At 42.9% G+C, this 26563-nt stretch overlaps 1 protein-coding gene across 1 annotated transcript; it reads left to right on the top strand.

The window, feature by feature from the left end:
- Positions 1–1241: 1241 nt before the first annotated feature.
- lcmt2 (leucine carboxyl methyltransferase 2) lies at positions 1242–26269 on the top strand. Its single transcript, XM_047369773.1, has 14 exons — positions 1242–1480; positions 5986–6110; positions 6201–6282; positions 6453–6633; positions 6729–6885; positions 6958–7147; positions 15772–15879; positions 15975–16062; positions 16139–16366; positions 16450–16695; positions 19898–19995; positions 22001–22188; positions 22347–22482; positions 25808–26269. Exons 1-14 carry the CDS (start codon positions 1433–1435, stop codon positions 25970–25972), a joined length of 2040 nt encoding a protein of 679 aa, XP_047225729.1. The 5' UTR covers positions 1242–1432; the 3' UTR covers positions 25973–26269.
- Positions 26270–26563: the final 294 nt, after the last annotated feature.

The following is a 26563-nucleotide window of genomic DNA, read 5'->3' as shown; positions in this document are numbered from 1 at the left end:
ACTTCTTAATATAGATTGATTATACCAAGTGTTTACTTTTGATATATTGGCTTGAAATATATAGTAAGAACAACTAGTTTCCCAAAATGGTAAAAATGCAGTGCCTTTATCAGGACGTTATTAGTGCACGGTCAGAATGTGTTGAGCATATAAGGTATGAATGTCATGCATTAACCTGATACTAAAAAAAAAACACTTTTTCTCAAGTAACATGCATGGATGATAATATGCTTTAAAACTGTTTATTAATGTTTGTTGGTTTAAACCAGATTAAGGACAAACTTTATGAATTTTTACTTGCTCTCTTATCAAGAAAGAAAGAAGGTTCATGGTAGACAAAGTACTGGCTGTTGGGTGAACAAGATAAAGAAAGAGACTGTAGCTAGACATATTTATATTTACATAAATGGGAGAAAGAAAACACTTGTCTTATGGTAAAACCAAAAACAGTGTAAAATATAGCTAGGAATAGACATTAAACTACCATGTGTAAAAATGAGTCGATAAAGGTTTACCCAAATTCAATAGAAAACAAGTTGGAAAAATCCAAATGTAATATATAATAGTTTATCTTGTGAAAATCTACCACTTACAGGGTATTGCTTCTATCTTCACCACAGCGATTACATTCAGAAACAAAGTCAAATCCCTTCAAACTCCAAGGAAATATGTGATATTTACAGATGATATTTAGGCTGGGTGGATGCCAAAAAAGCAATCCACAAAACCATACAAATGCAACAGCAGAATGCCTTGTTTCTTTCAATCCTCAAATTACTCAGTCTTAGGGTAATTTTATTTTTTTTTTCCTCCCAACTTAAATGTAATCAAACCTTCAAACTAAAATTGCTTTGAACTTTAAGAAATTTAACCCAAGAGGGTTAAAATATAATGATGAAAAAAACCAAACAGTTCCATATGCTTAGGTCCGTTCCTCTAAAGCTGCCCCCCGAAGGTTCAGGGTAATAACAAAGGAATTGCCACTATACCCGGGCTGTTAAAACATTATTTTTGCGAGACCTGCGTCGTTTTTTTTTTTTTTGTTTTTATTTCTTAACTTTGATCAGATTTGATTTTAATGTTTATCTTTTGTGGGTAATATGTAAACTATTCATGCAGTTTTATTAATCTAATTCTTATCTTTTCCCTCTTATTTACCCCCTCAAACAGTTTTCGCAAGATCACTTCCTATAGAATTGCACAGCAAAAAAGGCTTCCTCTTTCTTCCGCCTCCAGGCCGTAAGAGGGCGTCCGAGAGCCACAGTGGGTGAACTCGGAAGTTAGACCCACGTGAAGGATGTTTGAATTATTTTGGTGGAGTGCTCAAAGGACAGAGCTCGATCTGTCAGAAAAGATTGCTTTGATTTGGCTGGTGATGTGGTCAGAAGGAGAAAAAGAAGAAGTCTGGTGATGTTGACAGCTCGTTGACGTCATGCCAACAACAGACAGAAAGAAGCGGAGAAAAGGCAGCGACACTGCGGCAAGTTCAGCCTCTTCAGCCAGAAAAAAATCTCTTAAAACTGTAATCTGAGTATTTTTACTGCGGCACAGTGCACGTGGATCTATGGGACATCCTACCCGGGTGTAGGACGTCCATAATGTACTTTAAATAGTATTTCAGTGTGAAGTGTACCTTTTATAAAGGGAGAGTTTTCTCTCTGTCTCCGTCCTCTCACTGTGGAAGTCAGAGTTTTTCGTGTTGGAGTCAGGAGGGTTTGTTCATCGAGAATGCTTCACATGTTTGACAGAAGCGACGAGGCTGTGTGTGTCAGGATGGGGATGGAGGAGACTGTTTTTCTAACGCATGGTTAAGGCTCTGCGTCACATAGATAAACTTCCATCGGCATCACAAGAACACCCCTATGAAATAGGTTTAAATTTATTATTTATTCCATCACCAACTTATTCATTTGAACCTATTTGTATTTATTAGCTTTTATATTTAATTTATTTAGTATTTTTTTTTATTTTAGATTAAACATTTAACAATTAAAAATAAAAATTATTTTTCTACAATTTTGCTTTCTCTCTGCTGGCTGTCTGGTAAATCCAGAGTAGAATTAAAACATTCTCCTTAGGAACAAAACGCTGAATAATCAAACCCCTTCTTATAATAGATCTGATTGTTCCGCATGCTCCTAGAAAAGCAGGTTTACTGGATAGTTATAGAATAGAATGAAATAGAATAGACTTTGTTGTCCTTGAGTATGAAATTGTGTTTAATGACATTAAAGAACTTGTGGGTGCTCCATGCAAAAATGAAGTAAAACAGAGTACTTTATAACAATATTAAAGAAAAATGTATGTATGTGCAATAAAAGTACAAAAATCTACAATGTGTATCAAAAGGTCCACAATAATACCAAATAAACACAATACTAATCTAGGGAAACCACACAGCTTGAGCAGAGTATCTCAGAGTAGAATGGGAGGTAGAGCAGATAGTTAACAGGCTCCTCTCCTGTGGAACCAGCTCCGTGTCTGGATCTATGAGGAACTCTCAGCCTAAAACTTTAGGTTTGTTATCCTTTTTATTGGTTTGGATTTTATTTTAAATGATGTGATTTATGTGAATTGATAGAAATGACTCTTTTTTTTTTTTCAATTTAATTCAAAGATACTTTATTGATCCCCGAGGGGAAATTAGAATTCCAGTACAACCCATCCAAACAGACATCATGACACAAGACAAAGGGGGGACGGGTCACCGAGGCTTTGCTGCCCACTCACAGGCGCTGCCCTTGTTAGATGAGAAAAGAGGTCACATTAGGAAAGTAGAGGAAAAAAAATCATATTTCACACTTTATCCTTAGCAGGATACAGTTTGAGATTGCAAAAAACCTCAGCACAAAGAAGCAACAAGTTGACAAAACAACATCATGCTAGGAACGGTGAAGGTGGTGTGAGGGGGTGCATATGTTTATCTTGAGCATGTGTGTGTGCGAGTGAGTGTGTGCAAGTAAGTCCATGAAGCACTGTCACAGAGGCCATTGTCCTTGATGGTTCGTTGGAATGTTCATCAACCGGCCACAAAGTTCTGAGCAGGCCCACAGATGTCCTCAGGGAAGGGAGGGGGCAGAGCGTCATGTTTACATAACTTCCAGGAGAAGTTGAAGATAGCCAGCCATCAAGGCCGCGCAGGGGAGCCATATTCAGAAAAACAACAATTATTTGGGTTAGGCTGACTCTTAATTTTCTGTCAGCCTTGAGAGTCTCGCTGGTGCTTCTCAAAGGTGAATCCAAACAGATCCGAGCGAACAACTTTCTCCAAGATTTATCCCATTTCACCCCTGAGTCCAGGAACCGCAACCTGCCTGCGATCCTAAGGATCACATCCAGTCTGCGATTCAGCTCACGTAACATCTCAGTCCGAGTGCTGATCGTTCTGAAGATCCCTTCACACATGCCAGGCAGCCTCACAATTGCCAGAACAGCTTCTGACGTTCTCCAAATTTCTCGATATGCCAGGTAACCGCTGACTCCAAAAAGCAGAAATCCTGATATCAACATCTTCCACATCCTCAACTGACATTATCGACAAACACACAATCCTCCACTTCTGCCAGGAATCCATTGTGTATCCAGAGAAAAACGTCCAGCCCGGACAAGTTGGGCTCTCCTTCACCCTGTCTTCTCCTCGAGAAAATTTGATCAATTGCATTGAGAGACCAGCTGACCAAATCCATAACTCAGAATTTGGAACATATGCAAAAAGAGGCTCCAAAGACAAGACACAGAGCTGAAGCAGGGCAGATATGGGTGGGGGTGGGAGACCGAGAAAAAGCGTCCTCCACCGAGAGCAGAAAGCAGAATAATCCATGTAGTTCCTTGAAATAATTTGGTGCTATATAAACAAAAAATCAACTAAAGAAGGCTGAAGGGACACTGTTAAAAATTATAAACTTTTGCCGAAACCCTGCAGCAACCGATAATACTGTCCAATATTTTAATGTCTGCCAATAATTGAAATAATCTGGCTAATATTAAATGTAATAAAACCAATAATGTAATAATAGTTTTCAAGCCAGTATTGCAGTACCATTTTTCTAATACTTATAGTTAGAACATTATTGGAATTGCATTAAAAAATTATAAGAAAACTGAATAACTGTTTTAACACATGATCAACGTTCTCTTTTTGAGTTCTAGCTCGTTCCGCTACATGATCCAACTACCAAATGCACCGTGCAGTAATGATCTAAATATACATATATCATGAATATCTATGTATATAAATAATTTTTCAAATAAAGACTTTGTACAACAAGTAGGGTTATACAGGTCCTTCTCAAAATATTAGCATATTGTGATAAAGTTCATTATTTTCCATAATGTCATGATGAAAATTTAACATTCATATATTTTAGATTCATTGCACACTAACTGAAATATTTCAGGTCTTTTATTGTCTTAATACGGATGATTTTGGCATACAGCTCATGAAAACCCAAAATTCCTATCTCACAAAATTAGCATATCATTAAAAGGGTCTCTAAACGAGCTATGAACCTAATCATCTGAATCAACAAGTTAACTCTAAACACCTGCAAAAGATTCCTGAGGCCTTTAAAACTCCCAGCCTGGTTCATCACTCAAAACCCCAATCATGGGTAAGACTGCCGACCTGACTGCTGTCCAGAAGGCCACTATTGACACCCTCAAGCAAGAGGGTAAGACACAGAAAGAAATTTCTGAACAAATAGGCTGTTCCCAGAGTGCTGTATCAAGGCACCTCAGTGGGAAGTCTGTGGGAAGGAAAAAGTGTGGCAGAAAACGCTGCACAACGAGAAGAGGTGACCGGACCCTGAGGAAGATTGTGGAGAAGGGCCGATTCCAGACCTTGGGGGACCTGCGGAAGCAGTGGACTGAGTCTGGAGTAGAAACATCCAGAGCCACCGTGCACAGGCGTGTGCAGGAAATGGGCTACAGGTGCCGCATTCCCCAGACCTGGGCTACAGAGAAGCAGCACTGGACTGTTGCTCAGTGGTCCAAAGTACTTTTTCGGATGAAAGCAAATTCTGCATGTCATTCGGAAATCAAGGTGCCAGAGTCTGGAGGAAGACTGGGGAGAAGGAAATGCCAAAATGCCAGAAGTCCAGTGTCAAGTACCCACAGTCAGTGATGGTCTGGGGTGCCGTGTCAGCTGCTGGTGTTGGTCCACTGTGTTTTATCAAGGGCAGGGTCAATGCAGCTAGCTATCAGGAGATTTTGGAGCACTTCATGCTTCCATCTGCTGAAAAGCTTTATGGAGATGAAGATTTCATTTTTCAGCACGACCTGGCACCTGCTCACAGTGCCAAAACCACTGGTAAATGGTTTACTGACCATGGTATCACTGTGCTCAATTGGCCTGCCAACTCTCCTGACCTGAACCCCATAGAGAATCTGTGGGATATTGTGAAGAGAACGTTGAGAGACTCAAGACCCAACACTCTGGATGAGCTAAAGGCCGCTATCGAAGCATCCTGGGCCTCCATAAGACCTCAGCAGTGCCACAGGCTGATTGCCTCCATGCCACGCCGCATTGAAGCAGTCATTTCTGCCAAAGGATTCCCGACCAAGTATTGAGTGCATAACTATACATGATTATTTGAAGGTTGACGTTTTTTGTATTAAAAACACTTTTCTTTTATTGGTCGGATGAAATATGCTAATTTTGTGAGATAGGAATTTTGGGTTTTCATGAGCTGTATGCCACAATCATCCGTATTAAGACAATAAAAGACCTGAAATATTTCAGTTAGTGTGCAATGAATCTAAAATATATGAATGTTAAATTTTCATCATGACATTATAGAAAATAATGAACTTCATCACAATATGCTAATATTTTGAGAAGGACCTGTACATGCATAATTCTGAATCATTGGTAAGTGATATTTACTTTATTGTATTTAAAATGATTACATTATTAGCAGGTATGACTATTGGTTGCTTCTGGTCCTGATTGTGCTCTGATGGCCCTCGTTTGATCTCCCACCTCAGGTGCAGGGAACCAACGACAGCAGCGTGGTGAGCAAGGCTTCAGCTGCAGCTCAGGGCTACTTCAGGGACCCTTTCATCCAACACTTTTTGTGTAAAGTAGCCCGTAGAGCCCCACTCATCAACAGGTGAGAAGATGTCTGAATGTCCTCACAGCTGGACCAGCTGGTGCTGTGGTCTGAAAGATGCAGTCAGGAAACCTTTAATGGATGTTTCAGGGGTTACTTTGTGCGCTCGAGAGCTGTGGACCACTGTGTGAGGCAGTTTCTTCGCATCACTGCGAAATGCTCTAAAAGACAGGCAAGTTCAGTGCAGTTTATTTATTTATCACCAATTCACAATAAATGTCATCTCCTCCTCCTGAATGAGTATGTGGCGGCAGCGGACAGTTGATTGCATCAAGTCGATAACTGCAGCAATCCCTCATACTGTTCATACCATCCAGCCCATCTTGTGTTCCACTGCTGCAGATTCTGTCGCTGGGTGCTGGCTTCGACTCTCTGTACTTCCGCCTCCATGCAGAGGGAGTTCTGGATGGGACCACTGTTTTCGAGGTGGATTTTCCTGATGTCGCACAGCGCAAAGCTGCTCTGGTCGCTTGCAATGTAACACTGAGAGGGATGTTGGACTCCACCCTGCCTCCTCACTCAGGTTTCTGATGTCATTTTTTTAAGTTTTCTAAAATGAAACAGTTGATGTATAAATATAAGTAAATTTATATTTACTAATCATAAATGTGTTCTAAGGGCCCATTTACATATCCAGCAGCCAGTACCGCATGTTAGGGGTGGATGTTAGGGGGGAGTCCCAGGTGGAGGAGGCTCTGGGCGCAGCTGGTCTGGACTGGACTGCTCCCACCCTAATCCTCTCTGAAGTGGTGCTCACCTACATGGAGACCCAATGGTACAGCAGAGAAGAGATAGTGACAGAACAGCGTTCATCATACAGTGAGACTTAAAAGCTTGTGTCTCACAGGTCAGACGCTGTGATCAGCTGGGCAGCAAAGCTCCTGCCGCAGTCCCTCTTTGTGATATACGAGCAGATCCAGCCAGAGGATCCTTTCGGCCGTGTCATGCAGGACCATTTCCTGAAGCTCAATTCAGCTCTGCATGCCCTGCAGCAGTACCCAGATCTCTCAGCACAGAGACGCAGGTTCCTGGACAAGGCCAGTACACAAACACGCTACACAAAGTTTACTGTCAGCCATACTTTCTGACACATTGCAGCCTCAAACTTTACTGTACTTTATGGGGATTTAATGTGATATGTTATTTAAACATCTCACAGAGGTGGAAAGAGTATGGCACAACAGCAAACCGACTAGGGGTGGGCGATATGACTTAAGATTTTATCACGATATTTTGTGGAACTATTGTGGTAATGATGAATGCGATGATAAAAAAAATATTGATAACTTCCTTTCACTCTTTTTTTAGGAAACTATGTGGCTGGGACTGCATGTCACAGCAATCATAGCTCCACAAACATAAATACTACGCTTGAAAAATATAAGCATTTATTTAAGAAACAGGCCTCTTCAGAACACCTGTTACATGTAGAAGTGATTTTCATCACTAAACTGCGCAGAGTAACTGCATTTAATCAAATGTATGAATTTATTGACATTTATTCATGCTCTCATTGAACAAGCAGTGGAGAAAATGGTAGAAGAAACAATCCCAACAAGACCGCCAGTTTTTGGAGTTTTTAAACATCATCATTAAAAATGTATCGTTGTCATGATATTTCAAAATGTTTTATAAATGCCCATCCCTAACCAAGACATGGATGTCCATCTAAACTGGCAGGCTGGACAAGGAGAGCATTAATCAGAGAAGCAGCAAAGAGCCCCATGGTAACTCTGGAGGAGCTGCACAGATCCGCAGCTCAAATGGGAAAAGCTGTTGACCTTTATGGAAGAGTTGCAAGAAGAAAGCCATTGTTGATAGAAGACCATATAAAATCCCTGTTACAGTTTGCCACAAGCCATGTAGGGGACACAGCAAACATGTGGAAGAAGATGCTTTGGTCAGGTTTTGTCTACTTGCAAAACTTTATGGGTAGAGGAAATATGATGCTCCACATGACCCAAAACAGAACATCCCCACAGTGAAACAGGATTTTTAAGCTGATTTCTGACCCGATCTACCTCATCCAACATGCCCAGATTATCGTGATGTTTCTTGAGATAATCTTATGAGATATTCCTGCTGTGTGTGGTGTGTTAAGATTGATCTGGTCTGCTCAGAAGGACGTTGGGATCGCTCCGACCTCAGTTCGAGAATATTAAACATGTTGGATTGTCTTGGCCCAATATCCTACTGTGTGGGGTGTTCCCCAAGGACAAACGTGCAAGCAGCCTGTTGAATGTGACCTATAGCCAACCAGAAAGCGACGTGACAGAAACAAGGAAGAGAATTGCTGTGAACTCACGTTTGATCTCGAGAGAGTTTGTGAGATTTCCCATCTGGCATCTGAATGTACTCGTACTCGTCGTCTTCCGCTTATCCGGGACCGGGTCGCGGGGGCAGCAGACTCAGCAGAGACGCCCAGACGTCCCTCTCTCCAGACACCTCCTCCAGTTCCTCCAGGGGGAGCCCAAGGCGTTCCCAGGCCAGCCGAGAGACATAGTCCTTCCAGCGTGTCCTGGGCCGTCCCCTGGGCCTCCTCCCGGTGGGACGTGCCTGGAACACCTCCCTAGGAAGCCGTTCAGGAGGCATCCGGTATAGATGCCCGAGCCACCTCAACTGGCTCCTCTCGATGTGGAGAAGCAGCGGCTCTACTCCGAGCCCCTCCCGGATGGCCGAGCTCCTCACCCTATCTCTAAGGGAGTACCCGGCCACCCTACGGAGGAAGCTCATTTCAGCCGCTTGTATCCGGGTTCTCGTTCTTTCGGTCATGACCCAAAGTTCATGGCCATAGGTGAGGGTAGGAGCGTAGACCGACCGGTAAATTGAGAGCTTTGCTTTTCGGCTCAGCTCTCTCTTCACCACAACGGACTGGCACAGCGCCCCCATTACTGTGGCAGCAGTACCGATCCGTCTGTCGATCTCCCGCTCCATTCTTCCCTCACTCGTGAAAAAGACCCCGAGATACTTAAACTCCTCCACTTGAGGCAGGAACTCCCCTCCAACCTGAAGAGGACAAGCCACCCTTTTCCGGTCGAGTACCATGGCCTCGGACTTGGAGGAGCTGATCCTCATCCCAGCCGCTTCACACTCGGCTGCGAACCGCCACAGCGCATGCTGTAGGTCTTGGCTAGAGGGGGCCAGCAGGACCACGTCACCGCAAAAAGAAGAGACGAAATCCACTGGTCCCCAAACCAGACCCCCTCCGGCCCTTGGCTGCGTCTAGAAATCCTGTCCATAAAAGTTATGAACAGGACCGGTGACAAAAGGCAGCCCTGCCGGAGTCCAACATGCACCGGGAACAGGTCCGACTTAGTGCCGGCAATGCGGACCAAACTCCTGCTCCGCTCGTACAGGGACCGGATGGCCCCTAATAAAGGGCCCCCGATTCCATACTCCTGGAGCACCCCCCACAGGGCATCACGAGGGACACAGTCGAATGCCTTCTCCAGGTCCACAAAACACATGTGAACCGGTTGGGAAACTCCCATGAACCCTCGAGCACCCTGTAGAGGGTATAGAGCTGGTCCAGTGTTCCACGGCCAGGACGAAAAGTACACTGCTCCTCCTGAAACCGAGGTTCGACTATCGGTCGGACTCTCCTCTCCAATACCCTGGCGTAGGCCTTACCAGGGAGGCTGAGGAGTGTGATCCCCCTGTAGTTGGAACACACCCTCCGGTACCACCACCCCAGTCTGCCAGTCCAGAGGCACTGTCCCCGACCGCCACGCAATGTTGAAGAGACGTGTCAACCATGACAGCCCTACAACATCCAGAGACTTGAGGTACTCAGGGCAGATCTCATCCACCCCCGAAGCCTTGCCACCGCAGAGCTTTTTAACCACTTCGGTGACTTCAGCCTGGGTGATGAAAGAGTCCAACCCCAAGTCCCCAGTCTCTGTTTCCACCACGGAATGCGTGATGGCAGGATTGAGGAGATCCTCGAAGTACTCCTTTCACCGCCCGATAATGTCCTCGGTCGAGGTCAGCAGTCTCCCGCCCCCACTATAAACAGTGTTGGTGAAGCACTGCTTCCCCCTCCTGAGGTGCCGGACGGTTTGCCAGAATTGCTTCGAGGCCAACCGGTAGTCCTTCTCCATGGCCTAACCGAACTCCTCCCAGGCCCGAGTTTTTGCCTCTGCCACAGCCCGGGCCGCAGCACGCTTGGCCTCACGGTACCCGTCAGCCGCCTCAGGAGTCCCACAAGCCAACCACAGCCGAAAGGACTCCTTCTTCAGCTTGACAGCATCCCTTACTGCCGGTGTCCACCACCGGGTTCTGGGATTGCCGCCGTGACAGGCACCGCAGACCTTACGGCCGCAGCTACGGGCAGCAGCATCGACAATAGATGCGGAGAACATGGTCCACTCGGACTCTATGTCTCCAACATCCCCCGGGATCTGGTCAATGATCTCCCGGAGGTGGGAGTTGAATACATCCCTGGCCGAGGGCTCCGCCAGGCGTTCCCAGCAGACCCTCGCTATGCGCTTGGGCCTGCCAAGTCTGTCCAGCTTTCTCCTCCTCCAGCAGATCCAACTCACCACCAAGTGGTGATCAGTGGACAGCTCAGCCCCTCTCTTCACCCGAGTGTCCAAAACATGCGGCCGAAGGTCTGATGATACGACAACAAAGTCAATCATCGACCTCCTGCCTAGGGTGTCCTGGTGACATGGTGTTCATTATGGACAATCCGTGACTAGCACAGAAGTCCAATAACAAAACACCACTCGGATTCAGATTGGGGAGGCCATTCCTCCCGATCACGCCTCTCCAGGTGTCACTGTCGTTCCCCACGTGGGCGTTGAAGTCCCCCAGCAGAATAATGGAGTCCCCGGGAGGGGCACTATCCAGCACCCCCGACAGGGACGCCAAGAAGGCCGGGTACTCTGCACTACCACTCGGCCCGTAGGCTGAAATGATAGTCAGAGACCTCTCCCCAACCCCAAGGCGCAGGGATACGACCCTCTCATCCACTGGGGTAAACCCCAACACGAGACGGCTGAGCTGGGGGGCAACAAGCAAACCCACACCAGCCCGCCGCCTCTCCCCGTGGGCCACTCCAGAGTAGAAGAGAGTCCAACCCCTCTCAAGGAGATGGGTTCCAGAGCCCACACTGTGCGTGGAGGCGAGCCCGACTATTTCTAGTCAATATCTCTCGACCTCCCGCACAAGCTCAGGCTCCTTCCCCCCCAGCGAGGTGACATTCCACGTCCCTAGAGCCAGCCGGGGATCGGATGCTTCGTCCGCTACCCAATCCTCTTTGCACCGGTCCCTCACGGTTCCCCCTGCAGGTGGTGGGCCCACTGAGGGATGGCCTCGCGTCTGTCGTTCGGGCTTGGCCCGGCTGGGTCCCGCAAGGAGTAACCCGGCCACCAGGCGCTCCCCGACGAGTCCCGACCCCAGGCCTCGCTCCAGGGTGGGACCCCGGCTCCGCTGTACCGGGCGACGTCACGTGCCTCGATATTTTGTTCTTCGTGAGGGATTCTTGAACCACTCTTTGTCTGACCCATCACCTAGAGCCTGTTTGCCATGGGAGACCCTACCAGGGGCATTTAGGCCCCAGACAACATAGCCTCTAGGATCATTTGAGCACTCAAACCCCTCCACCACGTTAAGGTGGCGGTTCAAGGAGGGGGCATCTGAATGTTTGTGAGTGAAATCTATTTGTGTGCGGTGTGTTGTAGTTGCCTTGTGGCTGGACACCACACACCATAGGACCAAACCTGGTATATCTATGATTTTTAACGTCATGTGTGGGGTGTCTCAGGTTTGAAAATCAGCCAACAATTTGAAAATCATGGCGTGTGAATCAGTCATTACATACAATGCGCCAATTTTCCTAAGACAACTCTCCCTGTAGATCTGTTTTCCATGCTATGGTTAGGGGGCGACAGAGCATTTAATGGGTGTAGTTTGTTCTGATAAAGCTCCTTAGCCAAAGATATTTATAAAAATGTTTGCGAGGTGTGTTTTTATTTCTAATAAATAAACAATTCCCATTCTAATCATAAATATCTTACTTGTTTTACCCCTCTGTCTGCCCACAATGTGAAACCCGCAACCCCTCTCCCAGGTCTGCAGAACTTCTTGCTCCATATTGGGCTGAAGTAAGGAAGCGATGGGGGGTCTTTTACAGGTGACCTATTATACTTCCTTTTAAACATTTGGGATAGGTCTATGGGCTATATAAAACATGTTAATTCCTTTTTTCGCACAAAATCATTCTCAGATAATGAGATTTCACCTCCTCTGTTCCCCCTTTCTTGAGCTCCTTTCAGAATGAGCCGTTTTAGGGCTCTGTCATTTCTATGCAAATTGGTTGTATCTGGCCAAGCCCCCAACCAGCATTTTGTACACATGAAACCGAAACTTATCAGACACAACAATAATTACTTACATTTCTGTCATCTGCAGATTTGCCATGAACAGTAGGGACTGAATTTTTCTTCAGTCTGTCCTGTCCTGATGTGAGTTCTCAAAGCAGTCCGTGGTGAAGTGATTCGCGCAAACTAGTACTGTCTTCTGCAATGTGACTGAAACATTGCCCTCAAAAATACGAATCACTGTTATCCAACAGCGGGAGAATGTGCATGGACACATGTGGATCTTTGCAGCCAACAGAACGTCTGCCTTTGAGGGTAGCCATTGAAAAGCACCTGTAACGTAAAACCAACCAGTGAGACGTGATCCTCTACTGAAAATCAGAAGGGTGGAGGTCCGCTTCAGTTGCTGGTCAGGGGCGAGATGCAGGTAACATTGCCAGGTGCCAGTGTAATTGTGACGTCACAATTACACAGCTTTTGAAAGCGCACGTTTTCTAGAAAAAATGTAACTTAAATTTATAGCCAGAAAATGGCTGAATGAGATTTTTTGCATTTGGACTGTTAGAAGCATTAGAGACCCAAATAGTCTCTAATGATCAAAAAGTGAATTTTGCATAATAAGTCCCCTTTTAAGTACTTTCTAACTTATTGCCAGACTCGACTAGACTGACTAGATTATGCATTTATCAGATTAGAGCATAATATTTTTTTTAGGTTCCGAGTAGTGGGAAATGGGAGATATAAGGAGTATGGTTTTATGTATGATTTTATGTCCTTCCATGTGGTAAAGTAAAACATTAAAATTTTTAGATGTCTTGTACAAATATGATTATTTGATTATGAATATTTATTATTAATTTATAATTCCTGACCAAAATCATCTACGTTTAGATATTTGAAATGTACTATGAAATTGGGATTGTTGGGCTACCATCCCTTAATAATTCTAAAGAATAATTTGAAATATTAATTAATAATTTATAACCGAAATCCCCATGTAACTGTATTATCAGTTAATCAAAAAGTGATGGAGAAGTGATATCTGTCTGTCTGTCTTTCAAAAATTGGAAAAAAGTTCAATTTAATACTGTCAAAAATAGTTAAAGGATCAAACTTCAATACAAAATATCTCAAATAATAAATAACATGGATTTGGGCCCAACTCAACTGAGGTCAACTGAACATTAACTAAACTCAAACAAAACTGACCTGCAGAGAACAAAAGCTGCTTAAATAGAGGTGGAATAACCTAAACTCACCAAATGATGGAGGCACAGCATAACAGAGGAACAACAAATGAAAAAAATACATACAAAATGAACTAAAACATAAATTAAGCAAAATCATCTTTAACTTAGCACAAATAAGTAAATATTAAAGTGACAAAATAACTAACAACTTTAACAAGTTATAAGTCCCCCCCCCTCAGTCTTTTGGAATAATGGTATGTTCCTGGTTTCCACCTCCAGCTGGTCTGCGTTTGCAGAACCTCAAAGAAAAGAACAAGAGTAAGTAAACCATTCAGACAAATATTAACTAAAGTGTGCACCCAGTAGAAAATATGTCTAGATAAAATAACTTGAACTTATGTATAGCGTCATCTGGAACTAATAGATGTAAACTATGAAAAACAATGCTAACACTTTGTGGTGGTGGTGGTAGAAGCATCCACCACAGATGGGATGGATTCATAGAGATTTTTAAGGAACAGAATTACATCATCAGCATAAAGAGCTATTTGATTATCAGATCCTGCAATTCCTATACCCATGTCATCTCACTGTGATTGCAAATGGTTTAATTGCAATTATAAAACGTAGGGGGGGGCAGTGGGCAACCCTGTCTACATCCTCTTTTTTGGTTTCCACACGTTGTTTGTGATAAGATCTGCATAGGGATCACTGTACAAAAGTTTAACCCAGTTACAGAAACCCTTCCCCAGGCCAAAGCATCCAAGAACCTCAAACAAAAATGTCCATTCCACCCTATCGAAAGCTTTCCCAGCATCTAGTGCTAGGAATGCTGTGTCTGACGCTTGCAAGATGTGCAAGACCTTTCTCACATTATGAAAACCATAATGCCATTATGACACCTGATAATATAGGCTCTAATGTTTCTTGCCAGAATTTTACAAAGGATTGTCAGATCTGAATTCAGGAGGATGATTGGTTTTTACGCTTGTTGGATTTACCTGGTTTCAGGAGAACAGTAATCAAAGCACCTGTTAGAGCGGGAGGGAGGGAGTATCTAAAAGAGATTTTAAAAACATTTCCAGAAGGGTTGACCTGATTTTTAAGTCCATTTTTTTATCTTTCCGTGTAAGGCAGCTCATACTACTTATTACCAGTCTTAGGTTATAACTTTTAGATCTCACCTCTCAGTTGTCAGTATTGTCCCCCATATCTTTATTTTCGAGTTTGCAGACTTTAGCCACTAGGCTAGTAACGACATTTGCTGTTACGGCAATGCGAGTCTCTGCGTTCTCAAAACATTTCAAGCACTCCACAGTTTCCTTCCTCACCCCTTCAATTGCTGTCAGGACTCCACTAAAGTCAGATGGGTAGTAGTTCCTTCAGCTTCCTCTGCGTTGGTGTTCTTCTCCACTATTAACATTAGCATAAGCCACACAACTTTGTTTAGCCGGTATAAATTCTATTTTAGTTAGTAAAGATTTGACGCGACCTTTACCCCTGCCTTGCAAAGTTACCATAAAGGGGTCTTCAACAGCTCTTGGTTTCTAGCAGTTTGGTTTATTATGGAAAATATGTCAGGATTTTGAAGAGGGGCAAGACAACCATCCACCTAGCCACCGCCATACCAGTAACCCAAACTGCCCTGGCACATGTAGGCAACTAGCTTATTTGTTGGGAAGGCCTGAAATGCCAAGACAGGACATGTGAAAAAAGTATTAACTCAGAAGAGCTAATTGCAGCTTAACTACATACGTTTTAGATTTTTATTTTCATATGGGATGCAGATAAATCCATGCAGATAAAGATGATAAGAACTGGTCTTAAGTCTGTGAACTTCTGACCATTTATTCCAGTGTTTCTTAGATGTCTTATTCATCTCTATCTGGTTATATTATCTGAACTGTTTCCCATATCGTGATGTTGCCCTCGCTGTGCTTTACTATAGTGATAGTGTTGGGGATGATGAGCTGTTGTCTTGTTGGAATATTCTTCTGCAAAATGTGATTAAAACAGCGAATAATCTTAATATGTACCTATATATTCATAAGATACATGATTGCTTGACCTTTGTGGTGGTTTTCGAAATGAAGTGCATGCCTATAAGGGGCGTTTTTTTTATAACCACTGTGTGCTTTTTCTCATCAGGGCTGGGATCACTGTGTGTGTCTGGATATGAATGATTTCTATTTGGGCCTGCTCTCCCAGGAGGAGCGGGACAGAATGGAAAGCCTGGAACCGTTTGATGAGCATGAGGTTAGCTAGACTCTGATTGTACTATCTTCCATAAAATAAGGTTTTCTGGTGATAAAAGCAGGCCTAACTCCTCCAGTCTTTCTGTCTACCCTCAGGAATGGCATGGGAAGTGCTCCCACTATTTCATCCTGACTGCATCTCGAGGGGCTTTGATGGAACAAGCTCTGCTCCCTCAGGCCTCAGGTAGTAAAACCTCAATGTGCTTCAAACTGTCACATCTTTATGAAACCTTCTAACTCAGCTTATTTTACTGTCTTAGTGTCTCCAGTGCCGTCCATCGGTCCGAGCTGGACCTCCACACGCCTGAATGTGCGCACAGTTCCAGTTTGTTTGGAGGGCTTAGGGTTGGCCTCTAACTGGATAAGGCCAGAGGTGGTCCTGCTAACTGGAGGGTCTAGCAGAGGAGGCAGGATGACAGAAACCAGATCCCTTATCAGAGGTCAGGAGGGTTGGAGGTCCATCGGTGTTGAAGCATCAGCAGATCTGGGTCAAGTTAATATTTCCTCCCTAAACATTCTTCTTTGATTGATCTGAGCGGTTTGATAAATATTTTTTTGTTATTGACTGCAGGTGTGCGACTTTATCATACCATTACCTGCCTCCCTGGAGGAGGAGCGGTGGTGTATGGTGGCCGCTCCTCACCACTCAGACCCACCTGTGACCTTTTTAAAGTAAAATTTGACCCAAGTGGTCCACCATCTGCTGCCCAGTCACAGTGTCCAGATGCAGAGAAGCTTCGTGTGGAGCCAATAAACTGTACGGGAAATCCCCCTCCACCAAGATGGAGACACACTGCTGCAGTGGTCAGTCACAGAGGTGAGCTGAAACTAAATCAAGCTCCTTTTTTTACCAGACGTTATTCAGTTGTGTTTCCTTGTGTGTGGTCATATGTATTCATTTACTCTCAGCGACAAAAGATTGACTAAACCTTGTTCAGAATAATAATAATTTTTTTTTATAATAATAATGTTTAAAAAAAAAGTCATTATTTTTTTTTGTCCTCATTTCAAAAGATGAAACTTTAGAAATGATATATAGATATTTCTTATAGAGTAAAATATTTCAAGCATTTATTTCTTGTAATTATGATGATTATGGCTTACAGATAATTAAACCGTAAAAATTATTGTCTCAGAAATTAAAATATTATAGAAGATGAATAAAAAGGATATTTTGAACAAATGTCAGGCTTCTGAAAAGAAGGTTCATTTCTATGCACTCAGTACATGGTTGGGGCTCCTTTTGCATGAATTACTGCATCAATGTAGCGTGTCATGGAGTTAATCAGCCTATGGTTCTGCTGACGGGTTGTGGAAGCCCAGATTGCTGTGATAGCGGCCTTCAGGTCATCTGGCTTATTGGGTCTGGTGTCTCTCCTCTTCCTCTAGACAATCCTCCATAGATTCTCTGTGGGGTTCAGGTCAGGCCAGTTTGCTGGCCAATCAACAACAGGAACACCATAGTCATTGGACCAGCTTTTGGCAACTTTGACAGTGTGGGCAGGTGCCAAGTCCGGTTGGAAGATGAAGTCAGCATCTCCATAAAGCTCGTCAGCAGAGGGAACCATTAAGTGCTCTAGAATTCCCTCATAGACAGCTCCGTTTGCTGTAGATTTCAGAACACCCAGTGGACCCACACCAGCAGATGACACGGCACCCCAAACCATCACAGACTGTGGAAACATTACACTGGACTTCAAGCAACGTGGGTTCTGTACCTCTCCACTCTTCGTCCAGATTCTGGAGCCTTGATTTCCAAATAAAATGAAAACTTGACTTTCATCTTTGAGGACTTTGGACCACTGAGGAACAGTCCAGTTCCTTTTCTCTGTATCCCAGTGCTATGACAGGCTCAGCGCCATAACAAATATGGGAGACCATGCCACAGGTAAAGGTGCCCAAAATAAACATTTTATTTAAATATAAGGACAAACTTTCATAATGGAGATGAGACGCGGCAGAGCAGCAGAGCAGCCCACACACGTGCTTCATGGAGTGTGGAGAAGACCAGCAGAGAGAGACCCCTTCCTCTCTTCCCGGAAGAAGAAAATGGGCAGCTTATATACGCTGTGCTCCAAATGCACAGGACTTGCACACAGGAGAGCGTAAGGGCAGACTCACCACAACACGGATAACCCAGCCCATGAGGCCTAGGGCCATAACACTAAGATAAGACGCTTTTGATGTTGACTCTGGTTCAGGAGTGACTTGACACGAGGAATGCTACATTTGTAGCCAATGTGTAGGATTCATCTGAGCGTAGTGGCTCTTAATGCGTTTGACTCCAGCCTCTGTCCACTCCTTGTCAAACTCGCCAAATTTCTAGAATATATTTTATTTGACAATACTCTCAGGATTTTGAAGAGGGGCAAGACAACATCAGTTATCCCTGATGTTGTTGCACTGATGTTGTTGCACCTTTTTCTACCTGACCTTTCTCCTTCCACTTAACATTCTATTAATATACTTGGATAAAGCTGTCTTCCCGATTATTGTGTAGCCTACTGAACCGGACTGAGAAAGCATTGGCAGGGATGTTGGACTCCAGTCGTCTAGGGCCAGTAACCCACAACTGTGTGTTCCAAGTCCAACACACCTGAATAAAAGGACCGAACCTCCTCATGTGCTCTAGTTCTACAGAATCCTGCTAATGACCTAGTTATGTGATTCAGGTTTGTTGACAGAGAAACATCTAATGGTTGGGCTGGAGTTTGAAAATTGTCATTTAGAGGCTTAGGAAACCTTTGCAGGAGCTGATTAAGGTGTGACATCATGTGTTTCCAATATTTAACTTTGAAATTTTGGTTTTCATTATCTGTAAGGCATAATCATCAAAGTTACAAGAAATAAAGGGTAGAAATATTTCACTCTGTGTAATTAATTTTAATAAGCTTCACTTAACAAAAAGAATTCAACTATTTAACAATATTCAAATTTGTTTGAGATGTATCTGTATTATCTAGGTTCATTACACACATTTGAAACCAATAAATAACCACAGCACAGTAATGTTTCAGGTGAAATTGGGTTTGGAATAAAATTGGGGAAAAGTGTTTATTATAATACCAACAATAATAACTGTAATCAAATTGATCAAAAATGATTGTCATAAAGGAAATTGGTAATGATCAGTTACATTAGTAGAGCTTCGTGATGGTGCAGTTGGTTGCCTTGCAGCAAGAAGGTTCTGGGTTTTAATCCCAGGATCTTTCTGTATGGAGTTTGCATGTTCTACCAGTTCCAGTGTGGGTTCTCTCCTGGTACTCCAGCCTTCTCCCACAGTCCAAAAACATGATTGTTAGGTTAATTGGTCTCTCTCAATTCCCCTTAGGTAGGTGTGTGTGTGTGTGTTTGTTTGTTTGTGTGTGTGTGTGTGTGTGTGTGTTTGTTTGTGTGTGTGTTTGTGTGTGTGTGTGTGTGTGCTTTTTTTCCCTCTAGCTTCATTTTTGGTTTTGGTCTTTTCTCCTGATGTTAGGCTCTTTGTTTCTGTCTTTACTTTTTTACTCCGACTCCCTGCTGATCTGTTCGATTTTCTTTTTTATTCTGCTTTCACTCAGATTGCTGCTCTTTCACTTTATGTTACAGTTTCACTCTTTCACTTTTGCTTTGTCTCCTGTCTTTCACTTTGTTTCCTGTCTTTCACTTTGTTTAGGACTTTCTCCCCACCATTTGCCTTTCCCCTCCCCTCTCCATTCTTTCTGTGGTGTTTCTTCCTCTTTCTTTCTCTTCCATGGCATATATTTTGCATTTTCTAATCTTTTGCCTTAGATCCATCACATTTCTTTGTTCTTTTTCTGCTGACATTCATACATTGTTGCAGATTTCAGTGTCAGATTTACTTCCTACTTTTTTACTTAAATTGTTTCTCTTTTATTCTGTCATCTATTTTACAATCAACCCGATGCTTGTTTGTTCTTCTTCTGATTTCTTTTATTCTCTTTTCTCTTTTGCCACTCTCTCTGGCTTTCCTCTTCTCCATTCTTCCTCCAAATCTCAATCCTTTTTCCTGTTTATGGCAGGCAGAGACTTCCTGTTTGTGTTTGGTGGGAAGAACCAATCAGAATCTGTTCTGGGTGACAGCAGCTTCCTGAGTCTGGACCAGCGGCACTGGACTGAGGTTTATTTAGTCTTTTTTTTCCATAAAGTCACTCTCACACATTTGTATCACCTTCTGGAAGTTGATTCAGTGAACTCTGTTAACTGGACCATCTGTTCATCTGGTTCTGCCACCATCTGTCTACATCCAATCCAGCTTTATTTATAAAGCGCTTTAAACAACCAGGACAGAATCAAAGTACTGTACAGTTAAATAAGTTAAAAACAAAAACAAAATCCAAAACGCATTATAACACAATCCACTGCAACCCTACATTAAACAATAAAACAGCATAAAAATCTACTAAAAACAACAGATTTAAAATGACCTAAACCTCATAGGGTGTCAAAGTCCAGGGAAAAACATGGGTTTTTAGAAAAGATTTAAAAACAGGCAGAGAATACATCTGTTTAATTTCTGAGGGCAGATCCTTCCACAATCATGAAGCTGCTGGAGCAAAACCACTATCTCCTCTAAGTTCACTCTTAGTCTCACGTACCGTGAGGAGCTGCTGATCTGACAGTGCGGGTAGGTGTATGACTCCACAACAGTTCAGGGAGATAGGATGGGGCAAGGCCATGAAGGGCTTTAAAAGCGAATAAATTTTTTTTTTTAAATCCTAAAAAAAAGGGCAACCTTTGTCATCAAGCCAGTGTCTTTAAGACATTCAAGTAATAGCTGCACAGAGTATGTGGCTTTTTACTTTAGAGGGATGTAGATCTGACAGTCATCTGCATCAACATGAAATGACATGCCATGTTTTCTAAGTAGAAAACCAAGTGGGATCAAATACAAGGAAAAAGGAGGGGCCTAGAACGGAGCCCTGTGGGACTCCACACAACAGAGGAGCAGAAGAGGACCCGTGGTCACAGATCTTAGACTGACACAAAACGTTTGCTCTGACAAGCAGGACCTGAACCACTTTGGTGCTGTGTCCTTGATGCCCACCCACTGCTCCAAATGAAAGTGTAAAATAGCGTGATCCACTGTATCAAACACAGCTGTTAAATCTAAAAGCACAAGAACAACACTGTGGTAGTTCAGTAGTAAAAATATGTCATTAAACACTTTTACATGGGCTTATTCAGTGCTGTTTATAGATTTAAAACCAGATTGGAAAATCTCTAAAGCATTTAGTTTTCCAGAAAGGCCATTATTTGGCCATGTACTGTCTCTTTAAGGACTTTGGAAAGAAAAGGTTGTTTGGAGATTGGCCTGTAGTTAGCAAGAACTGTAGGATTAAGGGCTGTTTTTAATAAGGGGTTGTAATACCTCATGTTTGAAATCCCCAGAGACCACACTTGACATCCAACTGTTATTTACCAGTTCAGGAACCAGAGTTCCAATTGTGGGTAAAACGTCTTTAAATAGTCAGCTAGGGACATCATCATTTCGGAGACAATGTAGACTTCAATTGATGAACATTCATCTGTAGTGAGGACAAGGTCACAGGTTCAATCCAGCCAGACAGCAGAGTGGGCAACAAAGACTGAGGGGTCATGGGCTAAAGTTGAGATTTGAGCTCTGGGTGAGGAGACCTGAATAAAAAAAGTACAGGAAGCCTTTACAGACTGCAGGGGAGGGCTTGATGCAGTCAGACTGGGGCACAGACTCAATAGTCTTAAATAGAACTTGCGGATTGTGAGAGTTTGACAGAAATGTCAGAGAAGTGCTTTCTTTGGCATCTTTTACAGTTTTTTGATAATGACGCCAAAACAGCCCTTTGATATACAGAAGGATATTTACAGTTTGCCTTTTCTCCATTTGCATTCAGTTGTCGGTGCTTCAGTTTGACAGCTCTGGTTGAGTCAAGGCTCAAATTTTCCTTTAGGCTGCCTGGTTTTAATGGAGCCACAGTGTCCAAAGCAGTCCTGCAGGTAGAATAAAGCCATAAGCTTAGGTCCTCAGTCTGATTAAATGAAAAGTCTGGTAATTTACAGCTCTGGCTAAAAACTACTGGAGGAGTAAAAACATCACAGCGCCAAGCAGCAGTGTGAGGTTTAACTTCAAACTACATGATCCACAGATTCCAGTGGAGGGCGCAGCACCAGCGGCTCGTCATTCTCATTCAGCTTGTTCATATCAAGGAGGCGTTGTTGTGTTTGGAGGACTGAGCCGAGAGGGGGTGCCTCTGGGCGACACGAGCCTTCTGATGCCGACAGAAAGAGGCTTCCATTGGGAGAGAATAGCTGTGCAGCCCCCTCCTGTTCCCAGGTCAGTGCTTTCTCTCAGAATAAACAAATTTGATGAAAACTTGAATTTGATTCTAGAAATAGTAAATGGACTGAATTTATCTGGGGCTGTTCTAGTTGTACCAACCAAACTTGACCCATTGAGCAACAGCCGTCCCATAATGAGCTTCTTTGTTTCAGATATTCTCACTGTGCCCATGTGGTTGGTGATCGGTTGGTTGTGGTGGGCGGAGTCTGGATGCATTCAGATGGAGTTCCCGGCGTTGTCATCATCAGCCTCACCATGTGTAGCAGCATGGAGTTCAGACTGGACACGGTCAGTTTTCACTCTGGGTCTCCTGCTGGAAATCAACACAGACCGTTCCTAGTAGTCATGGGGAAAAGAAAGTACACCCTCCTTTTTAAATATAGCGTTTGATGCATCCGGACATAATGAAAATAACCTGGGTCTATATTTACAAAGAATCCTGAGATAAGAAGTAGCTCCTAGGGACGTCATTCTAAGAAAAATCTTAGAATTTCTTGAATTCTAAGATTTTTCTTAGAATTTTCCCTCGGTGAGATAAAAGTTATTCATGAAGCATCTTAGACCTTGAGACAGCTATAATGAGGAAATGTTAAGAGTAGTGAGGAGGGCTTTTAGTGAGCCTAAGAGTGTCTAAGCAGGGAAGATGGTGGAAAGACAGAGAGAAAGGAGAGATATTCTCCACACAATTACCAGTGAGTTAATAAAACGCTACCAGCTCGACTGCGCAGGGATCCAACCCCTTAATAGTGGAGTAAATGAGCACATAAACTTCTAGAACCATCATACAGTTATTACTATAGAGATTAGATAAACCTTATCATCTCCCTAGGAAGAAATTAAATAGTTTCAGCAGCAGGGCAGGTTAAAGGTGCACCTCTAGTAAGGTAATATTAGGAAGGATAAATAAATAATAGAAACATTAATACATAACCATGAATTAAAAGTGAACAAAATTACAAACTATAAAGTACAGAATTATTTAAATATTTACAGACTGTAAAATGCTTTCAAAAAATAAATTTGGAAAAAACTGATAAAACTCAAAATAAATATATATCCAAACCCTAAACAAGATAAAGTACAATAATCTGAACACCTTTCTTCCTGGTTTTGTTTTGGTAATTTTAACAAACTAAACCTCATTATACAAGAAGGAGATCACAGTAAATGCTGAATTTAATATAAATATGAAATTAATTGATATAAGGTAGATGCAGTATGAAAACTGTGGAGAGCCGTTTCATTCAAAATTAAATAAATAAATACTACTAATGATAAATTATTAATAAGGGCAGCTTAATTCGTGGCAGTGGCCGGCAGAAGCATGCCGCTGCCTGGCAGAAGACAGCATGCCGGAGGGAGCCAGGGGGTTCTGCGAGGATGCCAGAAGGTGCCAGATCAGCCGTAGAAGCCTGCCACGGCGGTTGCCTCTGTTTTTCTGGAAGCTGTTTGTGCAATAAGTCTTCATCATCCTTTCAGCACGTCATTCATATACACACATAGTGCTATTTATTTTCCATCCAAGTAAATACAGCCACCTTATGTTATGGGTCTAACGCTGTTTATGAAATAAAAACCAATAAAGACATCATCATTTAAAAGTAACAGGCTATAACAATAATGACATCCCATTTGCCGATAATCAGTATTGGTTTCCACAAAAACTGTAGCAACCGCCGTGGCAGGCTTCTACGGCCAGAGCCGGAGGAGGGAGCCGGGAGCATCTCTGGTATGCTGTCTTCTGGCAGGCAGCAGCATGCTTCTGCAGGCCACAGCCACGAATTGAGCTCGGCCCTGCTGTCCCAGCGCCGCCCCACAGACAAAACTCCGCCCCCTCATTTGGATATCAGAACATGAAATAAAAAGAGCTTAAAATGAAAAACGGGGTTAAAAAGTAAGTCACTGAAATACCTAAAGTATCTTTACAAAATAAAAGTGTCACAAAATAAAACTGCATTATGAAATAAATATTATTATTAAATATTATTTCATGGAATATTTATTAATAATTTATCGATAGCAGTATTTATTAATTTATTTAATTAATTTTGAATGAAACTGCTCTCTATTCGACCAGCATGGCAAGTGAACATAATAATAAGCAAATGAAAATAATGACGAGCATGTAAATAAGCTACATTCAAACATGTTGATGCTGTGTGACAAGTAATTTCATTTTCCTAAGTTTTGTCATTGTGATTTACACATTTCTGAATCCAATCTAAATTCTGTCATTGGATAATTTCTCTCCATTGATTAATAGGAGCACATTTGGTTTTCTTTTTCTTTCTTTTAACAACCAATCCCAGCAAGTTCTGGAGATTCTTTCTATGCATTCAGTTCATTCTATAGGTTTTCAATTTACTACAAGTTGGGACTGGACCATTCTTTACTTTCTCCAGAACCAATTAAGACTTTCCATGGCTGTTTATTTTGGACAGGGAATGGCGACTCGAGTTTTGACACTCAGACTTATGTCGCAAAAATAAAAAGACTTGAGATTTGACTTGGACTTCTGGTCTGAGACTTGAGTCTTAGTAACATTTTTTTTTCGCATGCAATGAAGAGTGAATGGAAGCCAGTATGTGAGCTACAGACTGCAGCTGGTGCGTGACACCTGGTTGTGGCTGGTTTATGTTGAAATTAATAGTTTACTCTTTCAGACGCTCCCCACTCCTCTTCTCCCTCTACACAAATGACTGGACCTAAGCGGAACCGTCTGTGAAACTCCTGAAGTTTGCAGATGACACCACTTTTATTGGACTGATCTAGGATATTTATCAGTCTGCATAGAGAACCACCTGGAGCTTAACCTGCTCAAGACTGTGGAGGTGATGGTGGACTTCTGGAAATCTCCCCCCATTGCCTCCCCTTACCATCATCAATGACACTGCATCTGCTGTGGACCACTACCGGTTCCTACGAGCCACCGTTTCTCGGGACGTGACATGGTCCTTACACATAGGCACTGTTCAGGCGAAGGCCTAGCATCTATATGAGAACATTCTCAACAGAGAGAAATGTTAACCAAGTGGAAAACATTTCACACACAGTGGGCGCAACAGCAAATTCACCCCAAGGTCAGGCTGTGCAATGACAAAACACCAAAGAGCTCCATTTCAGATTTTAATGGCCTCTGCATAACAGGAAGATCATAGAAGCTGAACAAATAAACACAACTGGTCATGTAACGAAAGAGAGTAACATAAAGATGTCAGTGAAAACCTGACAGGGTCTGTTACTACAAACACCTCAAGCATGGATGTGGAGATGTGAAGATTCGGGATTATTTTGCAGCCACGTTTACTAGTTGCTTCCAGTCACCGAGTCAATCATGAGGTCCTCTGTAAACGAAAGTGTTCCAAAGTCAAATGCAAGAATGTCTGTCTGACAGCTTGAAAGAATGCTACAAACTGGGTCAGTAATCCCAAACACAGCAGAAAGTCTACAGCAGAATGGCTGAAAAAGAAAAGAGACGACCAGATTGTTTCTATGATGTTTTGGTATGCATACCATAGAATTAAGAAGGTGTACTCTCTTTTCACCCTGACAATTTTTAGTTCAAATGTCAGAGTGAAGTAGATTATATGACTGTTTGACTTTGTGTCTGCAGAGCTCAGTTCCATGGCCTCTGATGCTCCACTCATTCTGCTCCGAGCTGATGGACACCGGAGAGCCAGAGCTGCTCCTGATTGGAGGGGGTGGAAACTGTTTCTCCTTTGGGACTCATTTGAACCCTCAGCCGGTCTCTGTGGATCTCAGGCCTGCGCTGGGCTGAGGCGGCATATCATCCGGACCAACAGCCTAATGACTTTCACATCTCCTATCATGTATTTTGAATAGTTCCAACAAATGTGTTAAATCCTGATACGTTTGTCATTTTCACAGTTTGTTTCAAAACAGGATCTTTAATCTTTTACTCTCAGCCCTGGTTTGGGACAGAGTTAAGTTATATACAGGGGTTGGACAATGAAACTGAAACACCTGGTTTTAGACCACAATAATTTATTAGTATGGTGTAGGGCCTCCTTTTGCGGCCAATACAGCGTCAATTCGTCTTGGGAATGACATATACAAGTCCTGCACAGTGGTCAGAGGGATTTTAAGCCATTCTTCTTGCAGGACAGTGGCCAGGTCACTATGTGATACTGGTGGAGGAAAACGTTTCCTGACTCGCTCCTCCAAAACACCCCAAAGTGGCTCAATAATATTTAGATCTGGTGACTGTGCAGGCCATGGGAGATGTTCAACTTCACTTTCATGTTCATCAAACCAATCTTTCATCAATCTTGCTGTGTGTATTGGTGCATTGTCATCCTGATACACAGCACCGCCTTCAGGATACAATGTTTGAACCATTGGATGCACA

This window comes from Girardinichthys multiradiatus, chromosome 7 (genome assembly GCF_021462225.1).
Source record: "Girardinichthys multiradiatus isolate DD_20200921_A chromosome 7, DD_fGirMul_XY1, whole genome shotgun sequence".
Lineage (NCBI taxonomy): Eukaryota > Metazoa > Chordata > Actinopteri > Cyprinodontiformes > Goodeidae > Girardinichthys > Girardinichthys multiradiatus.
Note: the sequence above shows the minus strand (reverse complement) of the source record. Positions and strands in the feature narration are given on the sequence as shown.

Bases quoted from the DNA above. Each gene is read 5' to 3' on its own strand.
- lcmt2 (XM_047369773.1), top strand. From the start codon at position 1,433: ATGCCAACAACAGACAGAAAGAAGCGGAGAAAAGGCAGCGACACTGCG. The intron at 1,481-5,985 runs GCAAGTTCAGCC...CTCCCACCTCAG, and splicing joins GAAAAGGCAGCGACACTGCG to GTGCAGGGAACCAACGACAG. The intron at 22,483-25,807 runs GTCAGTTTTCAC...TTGTGTCTGCAG, and splicing joins TGGAGTTCAGACTGGACACG to AGCTCAGTTCCATGGCCTCT.